This window comes from Struthio camelus, chromosome 13 (genome assembly GCF_040807025.1).
Source record: "Struthio camelus isolate bStrCam1 chromosome 13, bStrCam1.hap1, whole genome shotgun sequence".
Taxonomy (NCBI): domain Eukaryota; kingdom Metazoa; phylum Chordata; class Aves; order Struthioniformes; family Struthionidae; genus Struthio; species Struthio camelus.
The window spans coordinates 9,914,739-9,941,491 of record NC_090954.1 but is presented as its reverse complement, the minus strand read 5'-3'; the positions used below and the strand labels follow the sequence as shown (position 1 = coordinate 9,941,491).

At 48.2% G+C, this 26,753-nt stretch overlaps 2 protein-coding genes across 12 annotated transcripts in view; one reads left to right on the top strand and one right to left on the bottom strand.

Moving 5' to 3' along the window:
- Positions 1-21,992, bottom strand: part of UIMC1 (ubiquitin interaction motif containing 1) — a 40,489-nt gene extending 18,497 nt beyond the window's left edge. For 4 of the 7 annotated variants that reach the window (XR_011143854.1, XM_068959165.1, XM_068959167.1 and 1 more), the window contains exons 1-5: positions 21,926-21,992; positions 17,378-17,535; positions 10,143-10,233; positions 4,357-4,481; positions 2,863-4,026 (exon numbers count right to left, since the gene is read on the bottom strand). Coding sequence is in view for 6 of the 7 variants with exons in the window: in XM_068959165.1 (XP_068815266.1) it covers positions 2,863-4,026; positions 4,357-4,481; positions 10,143-10,233; positions 17,378-17,527 (1,530 nt within the window). In the remaining variant the exon portion in view is untranslated. Of the gene's footprint in view, positions 1-2,862; positions 4,027-4,356; positions 4,482-10,142; positions 10,234-17,377; positions 17,536-18,692; positions 18,711-21,925 lie in introns of those variants that run through there. The other 3 variants (XM_068959166.1, XM_068959168.1, XM_009665662.1) reach the window with 2 other exon arrangements.
- The window catches only part of FGFR4 (fibroblast growth factor receptor 4), a 28,108-nt gene continuing 22,414 nt past the window's right edge, over positions 21,060-26,753 (top strand). The window contains exons 1-5 of one of the 5 annotated variants that reach the window (XM_068959157.1): positions 21,068-21,239; positions 23,453-23,556; positions 23,662-23,757; positions 24,668-24,818; positions 26,275-26,514. In XM_068959157.1, coding sequence (XP_068815258.1) covers positions 21,140-21,239; positions 23,453-23,556; positions 23,662-23,757; positions 24,668-24,818; positions 26,275-26,514 — 691 coding nt within the window. In that variant the 5' untranslated portion in view covers positions 21,068-21,139. Of the gene's footprint in view, positions 21,240-23,091; positions 23,189-23,452; positions 23,557-23,661; positions 23,758-24,667; positions 24,819-26,274; positions 26,515-26,753 lie in introns of those variants that run through there. The other 4 variants (XM_068959159.1, XM_068959158.1, XM_068959161.1 and 1 more) reach the window with 4 other exon arrangements.

Sequence of the window (26,753 nt, the reverse complement as noted above, 5' to 3'; positions counted from 1 at the left end):
TATTGCGCTTGCCGTTCTCTAATCAGACAGAATTACAATGGTTTATTAGCAGTCCTTGCTGTCAGACCTGCAATTTCTCATGCCGTTTCTCAAAGAAATCTAAGGGAGCTTTCTCCCCCTTTCCTTGAGTATATTAAACTCTCCAAGTTCGATTTTCACCATAGATTTCAACTGAGAGCAGCTCCAGTCCTGCATGGCTGATGTACTTCCCCAGTAACCCCCGCGCAAAGCCTCTAGCCAGAGTTCCCTAAAGTGATTCCAGCCCAAAAAGGTTCTGTTTCATCTAAGATGTTCTTTGTTTCTTTGCAGTGTTACTCATCATTAGCATAAAATACTACATCTCCTCCTGTATTTTAATTTCTCCTTCCCCTGAACAGTGCATATCTTTTGATACCTCTGCCCCAGTCACAAATACTGTGTCACCATGTTTCTGTTATCCCCAATAGATATGTTTGAGGGTATGGCACCACTTCAGATCACAGATTCTAACTCTCCAGAATTTGGTCTTTTTTCTCCAAATCTTTTGAAGACTAGGAGTCTCCTAACCTTATTTGAAAGAGTACGAAGAAATGTATTCTATCAGCCCTGAAGTTTGTTAGTACAGGTTCACAAGCTATGAGATCTCCTGACAACAATGATTTTCTTTGTACCACCAGTACTCGGTTGCACGTTGCAGTCACAGCAATTGACCATTGCCTGGACGGGAGGTCGCTGCCCGCTGCAAATGAGAGGTTTCAAAGCAGCCGTACAGACGGGCTCCCTCAAGCACATCGTTTGTGCCCTCATTTCACTGGCACAACATAAGGCAAGAAGCTTTTTCAAGAACTGCTGAAGAAATAGCCACTGCTTTAAACGATGGGTGCGGTGAGTCGGAGGACAGCCTTGAGTCCCCTGGGATATTTTCTAGCCTTGACACAGCCTAAAATCTCCTGTGATTTCCACCAGCGGAGCAGCCCCCATGGCACAGGGGGAGCCCTGGGGCGGTGCAGGCAGCAGCGGCCTCCGAGCAGTGCAGCACGCTGGGGATGGGACTGCTCTGGGTCCCCCTCTTTCGCTGCCGGTGGAATTGCATTTGATAGAGAAAAGAAATTGAGACTAGGCACAAGCAAATATCAAACATATCGATCTTGAAAGTAAATCACCTGCACTGGCCTCAGCAGGCGACTGCAAAGAGAAGCAAAAGGAGAAGGGAGTAACCTCTTAAGCTAAAAGTGATAAGGCAGATGAAGGGATATTTGGAAATTGTTTCCTCTCAAGTAAATAAAGACTCGTCGAGTTTTGCCTAGGGTTGAAATTTTAAGTTTGCTTTCCCCCTCCTTCCTTGTTTTTCCTTCTTAAAATATCACAAAGGTTAAATCTACACTTCTGTGGCTCTTCTGGAGAGCTCCTGTGGTCAGCACGCGTACATTACAGGTTCCCATTCAGCACCACTAAAACCTCTTTTCTCCCCAAGAATTAATTACGTATTAGCGTTAAACAGATAACAACAAAAAACACCCCACATTTCTCAATAACGATTAAAAGTTCACGCCTCCCCTAGCTGCCGCAGCTTTCCTACGGTTTTAGCTTACACCTCCTGCAGTCACCCCAATCTTCCAGAAGAAAGAAACCTCAATTTCCGAAGGAAAAGATACAGAAGAAAAAAGCCGTTTGCATTAAGAACCTTTCAGGTCCTTTGTGTCTATCCTAAAGAAATGAAAAAGGAGCACAAGTCCCTTTCTTTCCTCTGCAGGTCACCTCTAAGGCTTGTTTAAATCTATACCTGCTAAACCCAACCCGAGCACTGTCATGAAAAGTCACATTTCAGCACAAGCTGCTCTGCACTTTTTCTGCAACCAGAATATGCAGACATGACGTTTTTCCTAAGTGTTCAATATTACAAGACAGAATATAAATATCACAAAACAAGTTAAGTATCTTTCTAACACCAGGGTAAATGATCAAATATACTTGAAAACAGGAACAACAGAGCTGAGGCTTCAGTCATAGAGAAGATAAAGTTATACAACGATCCGGTAGTGAAGTCATTATGAAAAATGAGGGTTGGAAAAGGCTGACACAAACCTAAAATACAGCAGTAATAAATACTTCATCTGACTAGCAATCTGTTTAAACTTAGCAGTGACAGAAAGCTGCCTTCCGCTCCAACAAGAGAGCTCTGACAGAGACAGAGGCTGACACCTAGCGTCTACCAAACCCAACAAGCAAGCATAGAGAGAAGGTGCCCAACCACCAGAACAAGCACAGCGAGGGCTGCTGTGATGACAGATCACCTCTGGGCAGGCAGAAAATGTATGCAAGCATGCAAAGCCTCTCAGCTACAACCAGAGGAACAAGCAGAGAAAGAGCACATGCAAGGGTGAAGCACATTCAAATACAAATAACCGTGCAGATGCAAAAGGGAAGATGCACTGCAAGGATAAAAGCCACATTTCTGTCTGCAAAAGCTATGGCTAAGCACAACACAAAGGAAAACAGAGAGCTCCCCACAAGGCCACGGGTGTCCCTAAACTGCTTTGTTGGACCTGCCGGTGGTCAGCATTCTCTCAGAGCTCGCTGTCCTGACGTACCGCCACGCACCCCTCGGAGAAGAAGTGTCAGCTGGAAGTCATCATCTCAGTGGTGCATTAAGGGACAACTGCCAGGCTGCATGGTGGCCACTACCATTTGTGAGCTGGATCTCAGCCTGCAGACTTTTCCTCTCCCTTTCACAGTAAGCTGTGTGGCTACGGGAGGAAGTCCCTACATTCGAGAGGAACGTTCATCAGCAGTGCCTGCTTTGCAGAAGGGACTGAACGCTAAACCGGAAGGAAGAGCATGACTCATCCCTGCTCAAACTCTGTTCTGCGGTCAAGCTCTTACCTGGCAGTAGCTGGTGGTTGGTTCATCGTCAGAGGCAGAGCTCTTCTCCTCTTCCACGTTCTGCCCTGGACTCTCCCCTGCCTCCCTCTTCTTTGAAGGAAGGAGCCAGGTGATGCTCTCAGACTCCTTCTGCACTTCTGAGTCTCCATCTTCCGTATCATCAGTAACCCCGTTCTCCCTACTTATCTGATCTCCTTTCCCAAGCTCATTTTGGCTCAGGGAAGAACAACTGGGCACAACTGGGTTACCAAACTCCTTCTTATGCAATAGCTGCCTCTGAGCCTGCTTCAGGCTCTTCTGGTACACCTCCAGCTGACACAAGATGACTTTGGTGTACTGGTTGGGGTCCACCCCTTTGGGGCAGAACGGAATGCCCCAGTAATAGTGCACTGTGTCTCTCGCTTCCTCCTTGCTTCTGCTCTCCTCTGGCACGCTGAGCACGCAAAGCTCAGGGGCACTGTCGGGCCCCTCGTTCTGTTCTGCTTGCTCTGTGGAAACACAGACTCCGGTGCCAGGCCTGGGCTGCCAGGTGTGTTTGGTGCTTGCCTCTCCACAGCTCCTCCCGGGACTGTCACACTGTTCCATGGTCCAGGTCTTCCAGAGCACGGCTGAGCTCCCAGCACCAGCTTCTCCCACCAAAGGGCCAGTGCCAGGCAGGGGTTGCTCTTTTGCTTCGTGGCCTGCTGCTTTTGAAGGGCTGCAGGGGCTTGTGAACAGTCTCCGAGGTGTCAGCCGCCAGGAGCCTGAAGTAACCCTGCCAAAGGTGGGACTCAAAGAGATGAGGTCCTCTCCAAGAGTGCTGGGTAACATGCTACTAGAATCACTTTTTGCTGGTGAGGAAGGCTTTTCACTTGACCTTGTTAAAGGCTGGTCCTTCCCCCGAGACACGATTATGCTGGATACTAGTGAGCTTTCAACGATTTCCTGGCTTAACCTCCTCAACACTACAAGGGGACTCCGGGCGACATCCATCTGTCCGTTCCCATCAGCTCTTGCACTCTGTGAGTGGGAGCTGCACTCGGAGCGAGGGGTGTCAGGGCAAAGCGGCAGACCTCCCAGGATCTCAGAGCCTTCTTGCTCAGCGGGGTGGTTTTGACCTGGTCTGCCCACTGCTTCTGCAGGCAACTCAGGGGTTGCATCAGAGGAATCTGAGGGCTGACAGCTCTGAAAAACAGAAGGTTGATTCTCTATCAGCAGAGCGTACCAAGGACACTCCCAGCATACAGGCACCTGCAGCTTGGACTGCTGGAACCTGGGCACTGTCCCCCCACCGATCAAAACTGTGCACCCCATATCAGAGGACAGCCAAAGGTAGACTTCACGTGCCTCGTTAGGAACGACACAAAACAACTTCTCGGACTGTTCTATCTCCGGCCTGTGCTGGAAATAGCTAGGCCCCCAGTAAAACCTTATTTTGTGCAGCATGGCAAAGCAGGCACAGAAAGCAACGTTTCTGAAGAACCCTAGTGAGCCTCTTCACAGAAGCACGCTTACGTTAAGGCTCTCAGCAATGGCCTTCCTCAAGAGCTCCTCCTCTTCCTCTTCCTGACAGTTCACTTGTCTGGCTTCTTGCTCACTCATTTTCAGGGCCAGAGCAAACTGTTCCTCTTCCGTCATCTCTACGGCAGAAAGAAGGGATAATGTCAAGTCACAGCTGCAGGTGTGCGTAAACACCCAACATTTATCCAACATCTGAGAGAGATGCCCAAAGAGTCCCACCTCCCCAGGATGAGCACAGAGTAAAACAACCAAATCTCAGCTTTCCTTAAAAGGCACTACCAAGCTGGAGCAAGCACCACTAAATGAAAATAGTGCAAGTGTGCAGAGCTGAATCACTGCACACAAATCAGGAAATTCAGTTAGGGTTTCTATAGCAATCTAAACTCTGAATCCTTAGGTGTACTAACTACCCTGGGACATCTTACCACTCTCATCCAACAACATACTCTATAGCTACAGGTAGCATGTGCAAAGATAGAGTAGAAAAAGGTGGATTTCCAAAGCATGCACGTTTTTACATAGGACAGGCTGAGGAGCAAGGCAGGATAACAGCAGACCTTCTCTAACATACCTAATTACTAGCCAAATAGCATGTCCCACTGTCGCCTGACACAAATATACTTGCAATACCACAGAAACCTAACCAAGAGCAGAAGAGCTACATATTATTCACCCCACGCTGCAGGTGTAAACCTTTACAGAGGATAACGTTACTTGCGCGGTGGTACCATGAAGGATCTTTCACATGCATACATCCTCCTTCTGCTCACATCACTACTCCACTGCATCACTAAGCCAGTCATGCATGGCAAACAGGCTTCTTAGAGTTGGGAGTGCTATTTCAGTAGAAAATTTCTTCCTGAAAAGATTCCTCACTCAGAGCAATCTAGAAGTTGAGGTTGGCTATTTAGAACCAAAGGAGTTAGTTATTTTGGAAAACACCTATTTACTTAGATTCAGTCCAACACTTTCACTATGCTTAAAATATATAATGCCTGAAGAACAGAGTGCAGCTTGGAAAACAACTGATAAGCTCTCTCAGGAGCTGAAAAATACATCTTCACACTCGGAACAAACTGACAGATTTCCTTCAAAACCCCCTCGCTCCTTCAGGCAGAATCGTGCACATGCCATCTCATGCATGAACCAAAAGGCTTGCTTTCTGATGGCTTAGACGAGCTTTAAAATACGAAAATTGAACAGAAAGGCCGTCCAAGCACAAAACGTGCCTTCGCGACAGCCAATTTCAAGACAGAAGTTTCCCTGGATAAAGCTGCATTCAGAAGTTACAGGCTCCCATTTTCTAACCCATCCCCTTCCGACCAGCTGCCGCCACAATACAGCCGCATCGCCAGCCTTGAAGAAGCCTGGCATTGCACTGGTCCTCGCAAAGACTGTGCGTTACGGCACGACTGCATTGAGGCCTCCACACAGCAGCAGGTTTTCGTGCGCCCTCCCCCCAGCTTGCTGCTAATGTCAGGTTGTTCTTTTCCCTGCTGAGGCAGGATGCGAGCATTTTCTGACTGTTCTGAATACCAGCAGTAGATTCCCTTACATGTCCTACCAGATCAGCACTTAGTTGTTTTTTTGTTTGTTTGTTTTCTGGGACATTTCTTTAAAAATTAAGAAAGAGGTTGAAGTGAAGGCAGACTGCAGTGCGCTCAGGACTCACGGGGATCTTTTGTCCTTGGACAAAGTCACTCTATAATGTTACAGCCAGAAGGGACTAAAGAAAAAAAATCCTTTTAATGGAAAACACACTACAGTCTGCTGCATGAAGAAGGCTCCCCGTCCCCCAAAACGGCAGTAATACTCAGCACTTCCATAATACCCAGCACCTCCCAAGCATTCAGTGAGTACGTGCTGATTTGTTTCCCTGCCCAGACCATCACAGCAGGGAAAATTAGGCCAGATCCTGCAAACTTTGACATGTGCAAGAAAAGCGGTGCATGTCATCAGTCCCCCTGAACACAGCAAGACTTCACATGTGCTTAAAGTAAAACAGGGGCCTAAGTGCTCACCAATTCAGGCTATCAACATTCATGAAGCTTAATATAAAGAAACATTTTTTGGCGAGTTACTAGTGTACATTTTGTTTTCTTCTCCCTCCCTGGCACAGCAATTTCCCCTCTGGGGACAGGGAATGTGCCAGACAAATGCTGCCTCTGGCAAAGAAACCAGCGACAAACAACATGCGCTTAGTTCACATTCCAACTGAGTAGGTGCTCTGGCGGTGGGGAAATCTTGAGCTTAAATCCACCTGGAATTGTGGTGGGAAAAGCAAGGAGCAGCTCTGGTCTCGCACCTTCCAAGAGAGCTGACCTGCTTTAGGCTGAGGGGTCCGGAGCGGACTAGCCGGCAGTACTCTGTGCTTCCCATCTGATCATTTCTCTGCAGCGTGTGCAGAGATTCGCATTTTACTAAACCTGATGTTGATTACATTGGTCATAATTTAAGATGATTAGAAATTCTGAGTATTGTGCTTGCCTCCGACTGATGTGGGCAAATTCAAGAACTCAGAGGAGCTAGCACAGAAAGCATGTTTTGGGGGCAAGCTGTGTTTCAGGAGTGTCCCAGCTGCGCAGTGGGTTACTCAGGCTTTCAGAGAAACAATCCTTCTCCATCCAGACAGAAAAGACTCAGTTATGCTCACACATATCTTAACTCTTCCTAGGAGCATGTGTCTGCTGTCTGGTGCAAGAAGTGGGGACAGCACTGTTATTCCAGGCTGGGAATTCTGTATGTCATATTTCAAAATCCATTCATGACACATCCATCTCAGTGCAATGTGAAATCCAGCACAGACCACCTTCTGGGACCAGTCCCATCCAAGAAATACACAGGAGGAGGGGTCAGGGAGAAACTGTTTTGAAGGCATTACAGCTCTAAACAAATTAAACCATTTTGGAGCCTTTTTAAATGCTAATATGGCAATTTGCTAAGCGATTTATGTTCCATTTTGACGTTTGCAAAGTGAATTAGATGCAAAACCCCAGTAGTTGTAGTTCTAACACTTACTAATAAGAGATTTACTCAAAAATAATGGAAATGCAGGATCTCCGTATTTCCACATATCCAAAGTGCAATTACAGTAAAAACATTCAAATGCGCTTTAAAGCACTGACTTCATCTGGAAAAAGAGAGAGAGGCTTCTTAAGTTTTTTTGTATTTCCATTTATCCTGTCAGGATGAAACGTCACAGATATATTTTAGCTATGGCTTTAGGTTAAAATGAATAAAACCACCACAAAGGAAAAATGGGAGGATAGGCTTTATAACCAGAGCCTGCAAATATCTGCAGTTTTCCAGTTTTGGGGAGAAAGAACTTACTCTACCCAGGAGCACCAAATCTTTACAAAAGACCGATTTGCCTTGCAATTCAAGGAATATATTTAAAGACACTGAGAAAAATAATTACTGCTTCAAATCTTAATTTGCCTAAAAGCAAACACCAAAAGTCTAATTATAGTTTCCAATAAATGAGGGAGCAGACCCATCACATGTGCTCAATAAACAGGTGACCGCTCTCTAACGGAGAACAGCATCTGGCATCCAAACGTACCGATAACCTTTCATTCCAGCACAGGCTCTGATGAGCGATAAAGCTCTGCCATGAACGTCAGCGTTCCCCGAGCAAGGCTGCGCGCCCCAGCCTGGCACCACGACCCAGCCCACAGAGCAGGCTGCGTGCTGGGGTGCTCAGCAGCAGCAAGGCAAGAGGAACGGGTGAGAACGGCAGCCCATCCATGCAGGGATCTCACTGCAGTCTATAACCCCATTAGGGAAAGGAGGTGACTCTCAGCTACCTGGCCCACAACAGAAACAGCCAGGAAACACACTAAATCCTAGTCCCTCTCCTACCTGTACGCTGCTCCAAGCCCCAGGCCTGGGGGCAAGGTGCAAGTGAGGCTGGACGTTTCAACACACTCAGAACCAGCTGCTGGGCAGAGATCCCCAATCTGCTGCTTCAAGGATGGAGAGACACCCACAGAAAATAGGGACAGCATTTGTCCCAGGAAGAGAAAAACTATTATCAACAATTTCAGCATCAAAAAACTCAGCAAAACTCCCCTATGATACAACAGCTAGAGAGCCGGCAGTGTCTCATGAAGATTTTCTAGAGCACCCAGATCACCTTTCTCACCACACCAGCTCCTTAAAGCAGTCGCACTCAAAGATTCAACAAGGACATCCAACTGCAGCAACATGCCATTCTTAGCACTGTATCTTTGGTCACATTTTAATGGTACCTCTGAGGATTTTTAGAGGTATTATTTTATCTTAAAACAAACAAACAAACAAATAAACAAAAAAAAAACCCACTCTTCCCCTCTTCCTGACTTTGTTATCCTATTTGTTCGACACAGGACGTGCATAGTGCATTTCAACTCCCACAAAGAGCCAGGCTGTTTCGTGCTATGGCCTTAGGCTTCTATTAAAAACAATTTAATTCACATAAGCCCTCTGAGGACAGACATGCCCAACTGCTGCTGCTTGCGGAGCACAGGAGTGCTCCATTTTGTTCAATGATTGCTTTGGGTTTTGCAGTAGACAAACGTCCTCGAATTTTAAAATGTTCTGAATTTAACATGCTAGATGGACCACTGCTTTCCAAAGCGTAAGAACACAAGAACTGATCCACTGGGTCAGAGCAATGGTCCATCTAGCCCAGCAAGTGCAACAAAAAATGATGCTATAGAGAGTACACACAAGCTGGCCCGTTCAGTGGTCCCTTCCGCTTGTATACCCACAGCTTTCAGAACTGCTGTATGATGGATGTTAGAGGGAACATGCCAGCCTGTTCCCTTTAGCATCTGTTTATAGACCCGTTGTCCACGGATGCATTTAAACCATCATTAAAGCTGCTGATACCGACCCCTCTACAACCTCCTGTGGTAAAAAGTTCCAGCGGTTCACTATGTGCTGTGTAAAGATTTACCTTCTTTTATCTGTTTTAAACCTCTCTCCTGCTATTTCCACTGAGCGCATCCCGATTCTGACTTTGTAGGAGCTGGTAAACAACACCTCTGTGTTCAGCTTACGCACTGCCTTCCTGATGTGAACTTTGGCTCCATCCCTCTCAGCCTTCTCCTCTCCTAAATGAGGAGTCCCAGGCTTTTCAGTCTCTCCTCATAAGGCTGCTGCTCCGTTCCCTTAATGATTTTACCTGCCCTTCTCTGGATATCCTGTAACTCTGCTACGTCCTTGAGATGCAGAGACCAGAACTGCACACAACGTGTTACGTGGGTGCACCCACGTTTTATATAACAGTAAAACGATATGTAACAAACCGCTTGATTTTAACACCCTTTCTGATAATGCCCAACATTGCTGGCTTTTCTGGCTGCCCAGTGCTGTGAGTGGATGATTTCAGAGAACTGTCTACTGCGACTGAGATCTTTCCTGAGCTGTGACTGCTGGGTCAGAGCGTCATGAGGTTTCAGGGAAAGACAGTAGCAAAGAGGCCTGAACAGAAAAGCACTTTGTGACTGAAAATGCCTTCAGACCAGCTTCAACTAGTCTTGAAACCCAGTGAGAGACAGATAGCCCCGCACACCTATTTTAGAAGTGCACCACTTGTGCACGTGCAGCCTTGGGAACAAACAAGCAACAGTCTGACTATTCAGGTAGGCAAATTTTACCATTGAGGAGGGTCTTCTCTGAGAGCTGCACATGCCAAGCTCCATCACAGCCTTTCCACAAGGGAAATCATGTCTAACACAAACAGTGGAAGCTGCTCAGCACCAATCTACTTCCCCAACCCCACACTTGAGACCTACGTGCAATTTTTCTTTTAGCAGCAAACTTCGTTCTATCCAGCTGCTGTTTTGTTCTTTTCTTTTGCAATCCACTCTCTTCCTTTGACTCCTGCTGCAACGGAAAAAAAAAAAAAAATTGTGAGTGCACACAATATGTAAAAAATACTACCAGCCCCCTTCCCCCCACCACTCTGATACAAACATCGGTTCAAGAACAAGCCTCCATTTGTGTGAAATTTGAATTTCAAACATAATTCAAGCACATTCTGTAACTATTAAAAGCTGTGTGATAAGCATAACGAGCGACAAGAGTTACAGACTGACATAAACATAGAAGTAGGAGAGACAATAGACTTCATGCCAGTCACCACCATGCACTGCACCTGCTGCCCATGATTTGAGAGAGGATTTGTTTGGTCTTACTAAAACACTGGTATTTGTAGGCATTCAAAACAGAAAAACAACACCTTTTTGCAGCAAAACATCTCACACCTGTAAGCCAGGACCGTTTCCTGCCACATAGCTTCTAGTACTCTGCCCACACAATTTTAGGTGATCAGAACTAAATTCTTCTAGCCATTCTTTGGGGACTCAGGCTAATGCATCCTGAGGGCAGAGGGCCGGCTGTACTAACTTCTCGTGCTATTCTCTCATTGTATTGCCCTGAGTATTGCCACAATTGTTTAATTTTTGATGCTTGAATACTTCAGAAATTCCAGGAGGCCACATGCCTGCAAACATTACTCATAAAAACAACCTAAGACCACGTTACTCTAAGCACACTGACTTCAACAATAATGGTCACAGGCCTAATTGGCACACATTTATGCAAGTTGCTGTCCTAATGGCTTAAGTGAGGGTGTGCACATTACCAAAGGCTGGCGCTGGACTCCTTCCAATTTGTCTCTAAATCAGGTAGGATTAGAATCAAAACCAGTGTTTCAGGGAAAGACATCCAGGCCTGGCTAAGAAGGGACTTCACATGACTCTGTCTGCAGCCGCAGTTGTACTTGGGGTTTTTGCAGTCCCACAAGTCCCATGGCAAACTGGCTACATGCTTGTGCCTTACAGCACCTTCAGCTCCTCTGCGCCAAGAGGCAGCCTTGTTCAAGGTGGTGCATGTGGTTTGGACTATTTTAATGCAAATCGACACAGAGCATATTTTCAAATGTCATCTATTTTTTCTGTTCATTGCCCATGTGTCTTAATCTATGAAGTCCTCTGGACTGCATCTCTATGCTGAGTTTTGTTCAAGACTATCCAAGTGCTATCTGTAGACTTTATTAATGCATATATACCACTTGCTCCCTCTTACAGATCATTAATGAGGACGTCAAAACACACACAGCCCTAATATCGATCTTCTTGGCCTCAGCCTTAGATCTCCCCAGAACCAGCCTCTCTGTTGTTCATCACAAGCCTTTGCTGACAGTCTTTTAGCAGGATTTCAATCTCGGAACGTTACTATCTAGACCAAATTGAATTATTTATCCAACTAAGATTTTGCACGATATGCTATTAAGTGCTTTCCTGAAACCCTAATATATTACACCTTTTACATCCCCTAATGCATACTTCACTCCTCTCTTCTACTGATTTAGAATCAGCTCGCAATATGGAAGCAATCATGCTTGGCGAGTCATTTCCCCCCCCACACTCAGGCTCACACTTCAGAGGTTTTTCCTTTGATTGATTTCTTCTCTTCTCCAACCAACCTGGTTTTGGTACCCCATTTCTAAGAGCTGCCCCGTTGTCTCTAAAAAACTGTTTCACAGCCAGACTCTCTCTTGCTAGAAGACACTTGTGAGTATGCCTACCTCAAGTTCAGCAGTTAAATTCTCCTCTCTCCCAGGGCACCTCGCCCCCTCTGCAGTTTTCCAAAGTGCCGTTGCTTCTCCTACACCAAATCGCTTACCACTTGCTAACCTGCAAATTTCCCTGCCATGGTTTGCAGGTGGCACCCCGCCATGCTGACCTTGCGGGTTGCTCACACATAAAGAAGTGGGGAAGAGTCTGTGGAATCACGTCCGAATCATGTTACTCCGAATTACACACTGGAGGACGTGAGGCAAAAGCTGTCCCACTAAGCGCTGTCCAACAGCACTAAACTGTGCTACTCCTGCTTAAGATGGGCAATTTAATCCTAGCAGGCTCTGTAAATCCCCAGTTCTTCTCTCTAGGCATCAATCTTCCCCTTACTGCTCCTGCGCTTGCCGGAAGGTCAACCCTGACACTCTCATCCGCAGCTCCCTTGCAGGACACCGATGTGATTTACGAGCACACCAAACTTTCCATGGCTACCAATGTTTGCTGTGTGTACAGAGACACACGTTTACAATACGCGCTACAAGACAGTACAGGGCTCAAACTCCTGTGGGGCTTCCGGCTAACGGCAAGCCTGGGTCCCAGGAGAACTGCCTGGTTTCCTTGCTCAGTGGAGTACATACCTCTGTTCCCCATGCTGGCTCCTGAAGAATGTCGACGTTTACAACAGCTCCAGGAACAAATTATTGCAGGACACGTGTTGTATGAACCTCATACATTTGAGAAAGATGTTTAAATTGCTTAGCAGCATTCTACTGAACAGCTACAGTACAGGGAACTGCTGAAGCAAATCCAATTAATCCTGATGGGCCAAAATATACACACACATCTCAATTCCAAGAATTCTTAAGTCTTTATTTTTAAAACTAGAAAATAAAACATACCTTTTAATTAGGATTTATGGCTGTTTGTACCTCTGCTGGGAGACTGCCCCACAGGCCCCAGAGTGCTCTGCATAAATGCAGACATGGATGGTAGTAACAGAAGGGGCCAAGAAAATTCAGAGAAGACAACAGGGCTTGCTCTGTCTGACCCAACCTTTTAATGCTCATCTGTCTACAAGGATAATAGGAACTCAGGGGGCCACTCAACCAACTGCCTTTCTAATAAGATCACTAGTCCAAAAATAATCTTAATCAATTAAAATATTCCCAAACTGCAACCAATGCTCTTAGTTACAAGGTCATCTCCAACACACAACTTTCAGAGGAAACCAATTATTATAGCTGAGGTGAGGTGGGAACCGCGCACCTCTGCTCAGTGCCAGTCTGGATAGCGTCTCTCCTCCATTGTCATCAATTTAAAGCATAACGGCCAGGAGGAATCCAAATTTTCTTTCTCTGTGTCATGCTCTGCAGTTTAATATATGATGCTCTCCTATGAGCAATTTCACTGTCAACAACGTACACAGATCAAGAAAAAGGCAGGTTTCTAAAGTTCTTTGCACATTTAATGGAAGGCAGCCACTATTCTTCCTCCTTTTTTTAACCTGCTAGGTTGCAACAGACAGCAGAAAAGTAAACTCTCATTTTAAAAGCACTTTGGCACATACTTAGAGGACCCGACTCTGTCGGCATAAAATATACAGCTCTACTCGCTCCTAAAAGCCCACAAATGGAATCTAGTAGCCACTCTCCCACATCCAGCTCCCTTGAATCCACATTATAAATGACAGAAATCAGCTCCTACTAACTCAGGAAAGGAAAGGCTACAAAAGAACGTCTCCATAGTTAACAGCACAGACTGCAGAGTCAAAAGGTCTGCTTAATTTCACCGTTCAACAGCAGTTGGGTCCATCTAACAATAGGGCACAGCCAAACAACACACACCCTGCATGGGAAATACGCAGATGACAACCAGACTAAATTATTTTTAAAAGCCAATTAGATGTTGGAAGCGCCACGTTTTGGCTCTAGCCAAGGCTGCTGCTGAAATTAATATAACACCCTACTTTATTAGTCTCTGACTTCAGTTCAGAATTTGTTTCAGCTCTGCTCCATCTTTCAGCTCATTAGAACAAACCTCCTGGAAGCGGAGACTTGAACAATGAGACACAACAGGGCTCATGCCAGACTTGTAGTTTCAGACACACGGGAGGGAGGCCTGTGTGGAAAGAAAGGGCTTTTACCGGGCTGTCAGGAGGCTGGTTCAGACCCGCTCCGACTGCCAATGAGAAAATGCAGCAAAGCCGAGAAGCCTCCTCAAGAGCACACCTGAGACTGCATTTTTCTCTTGGGGATCGGAGGCACTGACTCCCTTGGTATTACAGCAGAGACAAGAAACCAACAGGGACAGCGGGGTGCTGCAGTGATACTCTCATATGGTTCTGGTTCACAAGAAGATAGGCAGCAGCGTAACGCGGGCACCGCTGTCCTAGCTGTGACGCTTTCAGCACCATCGTCTCTGTAGCAAGACCTCCACTGGAGAGAGGGCCATCAGGCTGTGCCTGGTCCCAAGACAAAATGCCCACTGTCACATCTGACAGAGACTAGGACAGGGCATGGGCCAGTTATTACAGCCAATGCCCAAAAATGCTTCCCTCTTTCTAGCAAGACCAACATAGTCTTATCTGAAACATCAATAAACTTAATGCTATTTACCCAGACACTAAGTATCTCCAAACACAGGAATAATCAAGCATCTAAACCAAGACAGGCACCGCATTCCGTTCAGAAGTAGACGCCGCTGTCAGCCTGGAGTCTCGTCCTGTACCCCAAGGGCTGGCAGAAGTGATGAACAGAAGATCCGGCAGGATGAGCCTGCAAGACTTCATGCAAACTCTACAAGTGGAAGCAGGCACCCTCTCGGTTCCCAAAGGATCTAAGAGAAATGGATTAAATCACCCTTGTGTGACCCTTCTGCAAGTTCCCCCAGCAGATCAGCAGTCTTTTAGGATCAACTGCATTGAAGGCTGCAGATCAGTCAAATAGTTTCGCACAACTATTTGGCCTCTAGCCACGCTCAACGTTCATGCCTGACCAGACCCCCTGCTGGGTGAAAATCACGTTTCAGACGTGGCTCCAGAAAAGCTTGGAGGCCAAAGCGTCTTTATCAGCACCACAATTCAAGCAGGAGCGTCAGGAGACAGGCCAGAGTAGCTGTTGTGCTTGAAGAAAGCTTTCCTTGGCCCTACTTGGAATATTGTGTATTTGAGAGCAAGTGAATGACCACCTTTCCTCTGGCATTCCTTGCAAGATTCAAACAGTCAAGGGAGACAGAAACCATTTTATTCATTCATCACGTCTGTGCTTTCAGAGACCCTGTCTGCACACGGTGAAGGTCATCTCCTCTTGTTTCCACAGAGTCAGATAGACTGTTCTTAATTTGTCTGACCCTAACCAAAAGAGAGACGCATTCCCTGAATCCAGGATTAGATACAACAGAGATCAGAAAGCCCCATGTCCAGAAAACTTCCTTCTGATGCAGCTCCACAGATGCCACAGCATAGGCATGAGCAAAGAAAGAAAACTTGGCAAAATAACATGGATGAGCTTGATAATCCAGCATGACTGAAAGATTCCTGGGAGAGGCAGTCTGCCAAAGATCATCAAAAGTGAGAAGCTGGAGGCTTTCCAGGTGCAGCTGCTACAAGATCTGCTGGTCTGGAAGCAGAACTAGGGACTTGTTCTATAGATACCTGCCAAGACACTGCCAAGGAAGAAAGCCATTGAATCAGTGATGCCCAGATTGTCCTTGCAGCTTTTGATTCATAAGGAACCATGTCGTAACAGATGCAAGATTAATTGAGAATGTATTGTTCTCTAAAATTGCTATTGATCTGAGATTCTCACACCTCTTCTTGAACACATAACAAGGTCTTACTAGAGCAAGAACAACAGTTACAAGGTTTGAGATTGAAATTCAACTTGATGCACGCTGAAAAGCCGAGACAGTTACAGAAGCCAGACAGTTATTTTTTGAGATCCCATGTAAATCAAATTTTTGGTTGTTTTTTCTGGAAAACACCACTGCAAGAGACTGTGGCTCTGGAAGCTGATGACTCACAGGAAGAAAGAGACTGAACTGAATAAACCCACTTATTCAACTGACTGAACTGTTGTCACTTAAACAGAACCTAATTGGCTCTTTAACGGCCTCTCTGAGCATATCCTTTTCTGTAATATGACCGATTATGCCATCAGAATTTATCGTTTATAGACAAACTTACAGAACAGTCAGGGAGCCTAACCTTTTTATAGATGTGTTTTAAGAGACGTTTGTTTCCTCTTTTTCAGATACGTGCACATTGAGATGAATAACTGTAGACAATAACGGGTCCTGATCTTTTATGTACTGCAGCATCTCTTATAGCTGCTGATTTCTTCTTTTCCTTATAGGTTTCACAATAAAGGCCAGCGATGCAGCAGACATCTGAAGTTAACTTAGCATATTGCAGAGCTAAGGGTTTAACCCCAATGAACTATTACTGCCATATGTTCCATTTCTTTCAGGGAATTTCCCAATGGGAAAGAACTCAGACAATGTGAAGAAAAAAACTCCAATATCATTTGCCCTACAGCTTTTTACTGTTTATTTCTAGTGCTCTTCCCCTTCGCACATGATAATCGCCTTATTGTAGAGACTCATGCTCCAGATGTGGGAGTGAAGGGGACTTGATTTAAGATCTACAGCTTGAGAGTGAACTGAAATGCTTTTGAAAATGGTGGAATTACAAAAAGCAGCTTAGGATCCCAAATCACAGGCAAGATAGAGCAAAGCCTTAGCAGCCATACAGAAAGAACTCATTCTAATAATTTCCTCTCACGTACCTCACTTGAGTTGAGGCCAGATTCTCAGGGCTCTGGATTTCCCCCAAACAACAGCACCGCAAGATGAGTGCAACAGTTACAGGCATGTCAGTCTTTTAGGGTGAGTAAGGCTGATATAAGAAAACGTTCGGGATGAATGATCCAGGCCCTTAGGTCTTGGCCAGGCAAACCGACACCTGCAGTTCACCTTTAAACCCTAGGGAAGTGCGTTAATGAAATCAGAACTCCACAATTCAGGATCGGTTTATCAGACACCAGCTGTGTTCTGAACTACTTGCGAGCCTATGTTCTGAATCGTTTTCTTATCTATTTGCACATAATACAGAATCCTGTTTCTGTGGTTTAGCTGGAAATCAATCAAATAAAAATTATGAAAAAAAAAGATTTGTAAAGGGATTGAGGAAAGGTTTCTTTTAAATTACGTTTCAAATTCAGTTCTGAGAGGATTTGGTTATCAAATCCCAGACTCCTAACTCACCCTCACCAAGCACACCATTCATTTCCTAGTTAAATAGGATTTGACTCATCTCATATGTAAGAGGAACAGCACAACACGTGCAGAGCAAAGTCTGACCCCAGCACGTACAGTGTGGGATGCTCAGGCACTCTCCTGGAACAGCAAGGCCCCGCACAGATTCTGGTCTCCACATTCTGACCACTGACCTCTCCATCGCTGTCAGATATAACAATAAACGCGTCCACAAAACTGCGCTTCTTCTTGGCATTGATTGTGCCCCTCTTCTCTTCCTCCTCTTCCTCCCCATCCTGACCTCGAGAGTCAAGGCCCTCCGTGGGTTTCTTCTTCCTCGGCATCCTTCACTCTGAAATGGAGGGAAAGATTAAAAGCCATTTGTTTCCCTCTGGTTTAGACTTCCCCTAACAGTCATCCTTTTTTACTATTTTTAGACAAAATACCCCAGGCATTAGAACCTTATTATAGAGCGTGGTGGATTTAGTGTTACTGGGAGCCACACGTACGAGTCACCACTCGTCTAGTTAAGAATACTTTATTATAGCAAATTGTTGGAAAGGGGTTTCAGGGGAACAGCAGCACAGACGAGCCACTCCGAACGTTCTTGCTCCAAAGCAATGAGGCAATCTTCTCTCAGCTTCTGTTAAAGCTCATCAGCAAACTCATCCAAACCTTCATTTCACAGCAGGTCTCCTGCCCTCTGTCACAGCCCCAAGCTTCCTCTCCTCAGTCCCACACTTTCACTTTCCTGATGCAGAACAAACCAGGATGTGGAAGTGAATCAAGCTGAAACTCGCAAGCAAGAACAAGACACCACAGCAGCACAACCATTTGCCAGCTTTTCCATTCAGTAAAACACGGGGGAAAGGCGTGTTTCTCAAAGGATGCTATTTTGCTCTCAGAACAGCAGCTCCGTGGAAGGCTGCACAAGCATTGCAGGAACGGAAAACACAGTCAAGGGCAGTAGGTATGCTGGAAACAAGACCACAGGCTTATCTCTCAGCTTGGATTTCTCAATGAGAAGCAGACTCCGGAAGTCCTCTGCACAGACCTGCCTGAACCATTCGTATTAAAGAGGGCACTTGACAAGCAGGGAGGAACCTGCTGAGCGTTATTAGTGCAAGCCTGAGTGCTCTGTGAGCAGCACAATTGAGGGCAGGTGCCCACGCAATACAAGCTAGTACTTCAGTGGCTCCATCCCTTGCCAGCCTATAGACTGTTGGAGAGAGCTGCACAGCAAGCAATAGCTGCTTTGATCAAAAAGGACTCAGACAAGAGGACCAGGAAGAGATCTCAGTGAATGAGAGCAGCAGCATGGCTCACAAAGTTAAACCATCATTTTCCTTCTATGTTTGCCTTTCAGTGGAGCAAACGACTTACGACAACATTCAGTACTTCTTGGATCATGCTCTAAAAGAGCCTAACAAAGCAGACTGAACATTATTAGCTCTAAGGTAGAAGTAAACACGTGGAGAGCAGTTAAGCAACAAGCCCATCATTACACACCGGACAATGGCAGGGATGGGAATGCAATTCAAGCTGGCTGGTTCCCAGACCAGTGTTCTTCCACAGGATCATTCTGCCTTCCTTCAAGATCACTGAAATAGCTCAAATGTGCTGCTCGAATCTAAAATAAGAATATAAGAGAAGATGCAACAAGGACCCTACATTACTCAGTACCGAGCTAGACCTCCCTTTCTACCACTACAAAATTGCAGACAAGCAGCAGTTTTGTGTAAAAATGCTAAGAGGCAAGAAGTTCAAAATCCACATTAGCGCTAAGAACAGCAACACGCTCCCCATCTACAGTCAGAGGCAGCAAGACAAGACTAAGAGAGGAATATATGTATCCCCTCCCGATTATCTGTAGCCTTCGAAAACTCTCTCAACCTCTCTGCCCCCATTTCCCTGCAAATACATGCACGCACATGCCTAGAGGAAAAAGATGATTATCCTGGTGAACAATGATTGGTACTAGAGGTTTGCTGAGCACTGTGAAGACAGAATATTGTATAAATTGCATGTGCAGTTTCATAAGTGATTGCAAGGATCACTGCAGACTCCACAAATGTCTGTCTGGAAAAGAGAAACAAAAACAAGTGCTGCTTATAGAAAAGCGTTGGCTCTAGCAAAACAAAGTTGTTCTGCTCCAGCTGAGCTGCACTTAGCTCTTGTTGGAATATCCTTATTACGCTTTCTCCATTTCCTATCTTTTGCTCCAAACAGCTTCTTTGCCCTCTGCCCTGAGAGATGAACGAAGCTTCCTACCCAGCTGCCAAGAACTGCCACCATAAGACGACTCTGTCTAGGCGGGGAGCACTCTTTTTTATCAGAAGACGAACACTTACGCAGACAGGCTTTTTGGCACCATGACGAGGATGAGTACTGGAGAGGCCTGTGCCTTCAATACACGAGTCTATGCAGGGTCACTTTATATTTGGAGAGAGAGACTGTAAACCTTTACCACTCAAACAAAAAGCAGACAGCAACAAGCAACTGCCTCACAGTCTTTTTTTTTAATCCACGCTGGTATCACCAACTCCCCTCTGACTGCGCGATGCATCTTCTGCCTGATCCACTGCGCTAAATAAGAGATCACTGAGAAATATCAGCTGGAGTTAGGATGAGTCACCTACCTCCAACATTTAAAGAAAATAAAAAAGATGTAAGAGATGTAACCACACAACTCCCACTATGCTTCTGAAAACGAAGGGACTTGTGGCAAAAAGAGTCTCTGCAAACGTAGCTAAGGGAACAAGACAAGTAAGAGAGCGCATGTAGCTGTGGTAGTCTGAGGGTATGAGTAGGAGAGCAGTAATAGCTTTTATTAGACAAACCGATATAGCTGAAGGAAAAAAACAAGTGCTAGAGCACATCCCCCTTCTTCAGGTAAGGCAGTTAAGTACAGAAGCTGAATTTTGCTTTCAGCACTCTTGGAAAGGACAGGTATCTAAAATATCTGGTTTCAGGTTCAGTGAAAAAGGCCAAAGACTGAATTACCTAAAAAAAACTTTTGCAATGCAGCTCATGGACTAGTTTTCCAGTTACCCAGTTTTTCCAACTTTGAATTCAAGAGAATTTCTTTGTAAATGCTCTGACAGCAAAGGTGACCTCCTGACAAGGGAACTCACGCATGCCACATTTTTCCAGTCGCATTTTTAGGGATATCCTTGAAGATCCCCAACTTGTGATTATTTGTCATTTTCCCTCTCATCTATCATTTTGATGAATCAGAAAGCAATTACCGACAGAATAATTCTAAATCTTGACACTGCAGCTACAGACCTGCCAAGCTGTGACAGCTTGAAAAATGCTCGAAAATGAAGCCAAAAATGAATGACTCTCATCCCCGGATGAGTTTCTGAGCCGTTTGAGACACAGGCTGTCGCTTTGTAAACAACTCCCCCCACCTCAGCAACAAGAGGCACGATGCTCTCGGGCAGTGCTGTGAAGCAACTCTCAGCTCACACAGGTCAACACCACATGCATCCCTGGAAATACCATTCCCAGACCTTTTGCTTATCCCTGCCACGCAGGGACCAGCTGATGCTCTGCGACCAGCAGGACGTAACGGTTCACAGCACCCCAGAGGGAAAGAAATTGTTTACAGGAATTATCCATTTATAGACCTGGCCCTTCATGAGAAGGGACACGGAGACCACAGAGGCCAAGTACATCCAAGCGTTGTGCATCCGCAAATGCCACCGAGCTCTGCAGTAGATGTTTACTGCTCAGCTCCCCTCTGACCAAGCCCAACAAGTCCTGCACGCAGCAGCTTTCTCTCCACCAAGGACAGGCCCTGTTGGGGGGAGGGGGGAGACAGCCCTTCCCACAGCACTTACCCAAACACCCAAGGTCCTCCCATCCCCTTGTGGTACGGGCACGGAGGCGCTCTTCCCAACCCAACACCCTCAGGCACGGAAGGCGACAAGGGCTGGGCTGACAAGGACGGGATGAGGGCTACTCAGAAAGCGTCACCTCGGGGAGGAAGCATGACTGGGGGGTCATGGGCTGGATTGTGCAAGAGCTCGGGAGAAGCAGGATCGGCCACAGGTGGGGTACAGTAAGGGAGCACTGGGGTCACCCCAGGACGAGGGGATGGAGGCAGCCCTGGGGTCAACCTGGCAGGAGGGAACTGGGGAGGCGGGGAGCTAGCCCTAGGGCTGAGCCAGCAGTGCCCCAGGGATGAGGCCAGGGGAGGGCCCTGGGGGTCGGGCACCCTGGGGAAGGGACCAGGGAGAGTCCCAGGGATGTCAGTAACGGGGTTCCCAGGGCAAAGGGCCAGAGGCCAGCACTGGGGGGGTCAGTACTGGTGTTCCCCCCAGGGAGGCAGTCCCAGGGCAAGGGACTGGGGGACAGCGCCGGGGGGGGGGGGTCAATACTGGGGGCAGGGACCAGGGACAGGCCCGGGGGAACCATACCGGCGTCACCCCAGGGGAAGGGGCCGGGGGACAGAGCCGGAGGGGCGGTCCCGGGCTCTTCTCCCCGGGAAGGGGCCGCGGGACAGCCCCGGGGGAACAATACCGGGCGGCCTGGGCGCAGGGGCCTGGGCCGGCCCCGGGGGGGGCGGGTCCCGGGGTGTCCCGGGCGGAGGGGTCTCGGGCCGGCCCCGGGGACCCCACGGCCGGTGCCGGGCCCTTCCCCCCGCCACCCCCACCCCGCGGCGGATCGGGGCCCGCGCGAGCCCCGGGGCAGCAGGCCCGGAGCGGTGCGGCAGGCCCCGGGGCACAGGTACTCACCGGGCCCGGGCCTCCCGCAGGCCGGCGCCCCGCCGGGCCGGGCCGGGCCGGGCTGCCCCGCCGCGCGGCGACAGGCGGCGGCGCTGCTGCCTCCCCGCCGCGGCCTGCACCGCCTCGCCGGCCCCGGTCAGCGGGTCTCTTGCCCGCACTCAAGTTGGCGGCGGAGGCCTCATTGCCCTCTCCCAATATGGCGGCGGCGGCTTCGCCGCGGGTCACGCGGCTGGTGGCGAGGCGGCCGGCGCCATCTTGCGTGCGGGCGGCGGCCGAGGCTGCGTCGTGGCGCCGCGAGGGCCGCAGCGGGGAACGGCGGCTCTGGGGGCTCCGGTACCGCCGGCGGCCGGGTCCCCCCGGGCGGTGAAGGCTCCGCCGCGGCCTCGCCGGGGCCCTGGAGCGGTCGGAGAGCTGCTTGGGCGGGGCTGCGGTCGTGGTGGGGTGGAAGTGGGGTTGCAGCCGCGTCGAAGCTCTCAGAGGGTTTATGGGCGTCGTGTCTTTGCCCCAAATACCGTTTGGGCGCCTAGGTGCGCCGGGCCTGGCGGGGGAGCGGGGCGTTCCTGAGGCCAGGGCCGGGGCCGTTAGCGCCGCGGGCAGGCTGGCGCCCCTGCTCCCCTTGGAAGTCCTCCTGCTCGCAGGGGTTTGTAACCTGGGTCTTTATTTTCTGTGAAAGGAGGAGACTCTCATCTTGTTCGACCCGACCTGAGTTACGCATGACTTAAAAAGTCTTTTTCCTTGTCAAATTCACACGGACAAACACAGCTTAGGCCCTTTCGGCGTGGCTCGGATTTCATTACGGGCTTTAAACCCAAAGGGAGCTTCTTGCTTCGCTTTCTCTTCTATAGAAGACGCGATGAAAACCAGTCGCGTCATTTAAGGACCGAGAGGGGTCCTGAAGCGTGAGACCACGGGTGACTGAACCAAGAGCGTTGCCCGCAGCGGCGCGGTGGCGGCTGCGGGGCCGAGCCGTGAGCCGGGGCCGTCCGGCGCTGTGCCCACAAGCAACATGGCCGCCGCCGCCTCCAGCGCGAGCAGGTGACGGCGCGCGGGGGCTCTCGCGGGAAGCCGCCAGCCGCCGCTTTCTCGCGAGAGGCGGCCGCCTGGCTCCGCCCGCCGCCGCGGTTGCTAGGCGCGAGGGAGCGCGCGCAGCCCTCGCGAGAGCGGCGGGGCGGGCCGGGCCGGGGCCGGGCCGGCGGCGGCGGGAGGCTAAGATGGCGGACGGGGCGGGTAGCAACGGGGACGCGGTGGCGCCGCCGGTGGGCAAGGAGGCAGGTGAGCGGGGTCGGCGCCGCCGCCGCTGCCCCAGCGCGGGCGGGCGGCCGGGCGCCTTTCCCCTCCCCCCCTCCCGGGGGCAGTGCCGGGGCCCGGGCTGTGAGCCCCCTCGCCGCCGTCGGGCCTGCCGCGAGGGCTCCTCCCGGGGCCGCCCCCGTCCGCCCGGCGGTGCTGGGCAGGGCTGGCCGCGTCCTTACCTCTCCCCGCTTTGAGGCAGTAAGTGGCTTTTCGGGAAACTTGACTCCCCTGTTGTGTTCTTTGCAGTCGATCGTATGATCAGAGAGAACAGTCACATTTTCACAGACGCCCAGTGTAAAGTGTGTAGTGCTCTGCTCATCTCAGAGTCCCAGAAGCTTGCTCATTACCAGGTTAGATCACAGGCTGTAACGGAACTTCTTGATTTGTCTTTAATTAAAGAGGGTATACGACAAAGCGTTAAACAACAGTTGGGTTTTTTTTCTTTCTTTCTTCAGAGCAAGAAACACGCAAACAAAGTGAGGCGATATTTGTCTATCCATGGTGAGGAGGAGCTTGCACATGGAAAGAAAATGAAGCTGGATACAAAGCAGGTAAAAGTAGTTGGTTTTTGTTTTTTTTTTTAACTTAGAAAGTTAATTGTTACACGATATGGAGGCTCTTGTAAGTAAATGAAGGAGGTACTCTCAGAAAGGATATCGCCAGAATTGAGTAGCTCAATGGCAGTTTTGTCACTGAGCCATGTTTCAGTGAGTACAGTTCCTATTGCCTTTCCTATTTAAACAACTGCACATTTCCTTTTGTTGGAAGTCTTCCCAGGAGTGATGTGAAACGACAGGGAAAACTGTATAGGAATGACTTTTACTTTCAGTGAGAGCATGTTGTGGAGTGACCAGCTACTGGAATTCACTTTCTAGGGTGATCCCTTGCTACTTAGGTTTCTTTAGCTGGTAGTTAGAAACTATTGGTCAGTGAAGGGAAAGCATTCCACTTGGCCATCTGTCTGCCCCATGACTCATTTGGGAAACAGATTCTACTTTTATGATTGCTTCAGCTTTAATCCCTAACCCTCAAACATTTGTAGCAGAGGGGAGGGGGGGGATAAAAAAAGATTCCTTTGCACATAATGTTAAGCTTAGAAATGGCTGCTGTTGACTGCTCAGCTAGCATCGTATTGCAGATGACCCAGTTGATACTGATGTCTGTGTTGCTCAGCTCACACCTTGCAGAGAGTAGAAAGCTGGCTGTTCCAGTTCTGGCAGCCACTCGTTTAACCTTATCCTTAACCCTTGTAGGCTGGGACTGCCCCTCTAGCTAGAGTGTCTCACTAACGGGTGAAAGCGAGAAACTAGTCTGAAATGACCTCGCTGTCCAGTGAAGGAAAGTATGGTGCTGCATCATGAAAGTCCTGTTCGGTCATATCTGCTACACTTAACGCTTAAATGTCTCTGATTATCTTGTTTTCCTAGATATCTAAACCTTGCTATTTCCTCTCCTAAACAGGAGAGCAAGCAGGAGAGCAGCAATGGGGAAGACAGGAACAAATGTTGTCCCATCTGTAATATGACCTTCTCTTCTCCGGCTGTGGCAACCTCTCACTACTTAGGCAAGACTCATGCCAAGAACATGAAGCAGCAGTCCCCCAAAGTGGAAGGTATGTCTACCTGCAGTGCCTTTGTCTTGTACAAAGGGAGGCTGTCCAAGCTAAAATTTGCTGCATGTAAAGATTCCAAGTTGAGAAGTGGCATTGGACCCCGTGTGTAAGCTTTTGTGGGTATGCAAATGCTCTTAAATACGAAACGGGGTAGGCTAGCAGTGCACTTCTCGAGACATAATGTTTCTCCGCAGCCTGCTTGGTAGGCTGGCGTTAAGTAAAAGTTGAGTGGGCTTGTGTTTTGTTTAGGATAAACACAGCTCTGCAGCTGTGTTGTATCCATTTCTGTATGCTGGAAATGGGAGAGAGGTCTTCATGGAACATGAAGTTAAGCTGTAGAAATGTTTGTTACAGCGTATGGTGTCTGCTTAAAAACTTACAGGGCCTGAAATGATTAGGGAGAACGCATAAAATAAAAATTCACTAGGGCTGTTCAGCACAAAGATGTAGCCTCTGTGATTCGGGGCTGAGTTGCAGAGAGCTAGAAACTGGGAGAATATAGCTGGAGAGAATCAGTATGTGCTTGTCCTGACCTTGTGCTCTTCCCACGGCATCTGCTGTTGACCACTGTCAAGACCGGGTACTGTCCCGGCAGACCTTGAGTCTGACCCAGTAAAAGCTGCCTGTGTTTCCCGCCCCTTTGTCAGCAGATGGAAAGGTCTGGTGAGGAGAGGGATAGGGAGCAGTTAAAGACATCTGAGAGTCCTGGGTGGTGTAGCCATTCAGGACAGAAGAACAATGGAGCCTCTGGGTGCCCCTGAGGAGGATGGCTTGTGCTAGCACCAAGCTGTGGTTAACATGAGCGGTCTGGAGCATACCCGCCCTTCAGTCTGGGAAGAGTTCTCAGGTACTTAGAAAGTTTGTCTGTCTGGTGTTCAAGTACCCCTTAGCAGGAAGATGTAGCAGGTGTCTCCATCATGCAGGAAGATGTAGCAGGTGTCTCCATCATACAGGAGCGCTCAGTTCTCTGTGTGAACTCACTTCATTGGACCTAATCCTCTTCATGCTATTTCTCAAGCAAGACTCTTCTTGACTTTGGTTCAGGATCAAGTCCTACGGTTATGCATTGTTTCTAGAAACCTGCTTGCTTTTTCTATGGAAAGGTTGTGTTCTAACTGCCTCCCTTTTTCTTTGCCTGGATGATAACAGCAGAAGGGGAGACAGTCTGTGTCGTGCCTTTTGCATAAAGCCATGCTTATGTTAAGTCTATTAAGGAGAAATGTGCACATCTGATTTTTAACCCTGGAAGTACTTCTGGCGTACTCTAAATTATGTGATTCAGAGGTGTTAAGGGAGGAGGTAGGAGCACCCTGAATTTATTTAGAGGTCTTGCATTCTCAGTCTAAGATTGTGGGGGGGGGGGGGGGGGGGGTTAATATGGATTTGAGGGAAACGAAATGACTGCTTTTTATATCCAAGTTCTGTGGCTGATGAACGGTTTCGATTCACCCTACAGAAGTGGTGCCCCCCCAGAAACATCCTGCCACCCTCCCTGCCTCTACCGTGTCCTCTAATGAAGAGAACAAGGACGTTACTGACCCAGACAAGTTCTGTAGCCTCTGCCATGCTACTTTCAACAACCCTCTCATGGCAAAACAGCATTATGTAGGCAAGAAGCACAGAAAGCAAGAGACCAAACACAAGCTGATGGCACACTACGGCCGAACCCCCGATGCACCAGCGTCGTCCTTCATGGGTGAGTTCTTAGCAGGCAGGTTAATAAATAGCTGAAGAGCAAGGTGGGGGAGTAACAGTATGTGTCTCACAGGTCTTTGGGCCAGACAGTCCGTGTGGAGGGAACAAGGGAGAATTGCTTGTGATGGGGGATAGTGATTATTCACTGTAAGATTGATTTGATTGATGTTGTAAACCCCCGGCAGGAAGAGAGGAGTTGAGACTGCAGCTACTTGTGGCTAGCTTTGGGTTGTGTTCTGC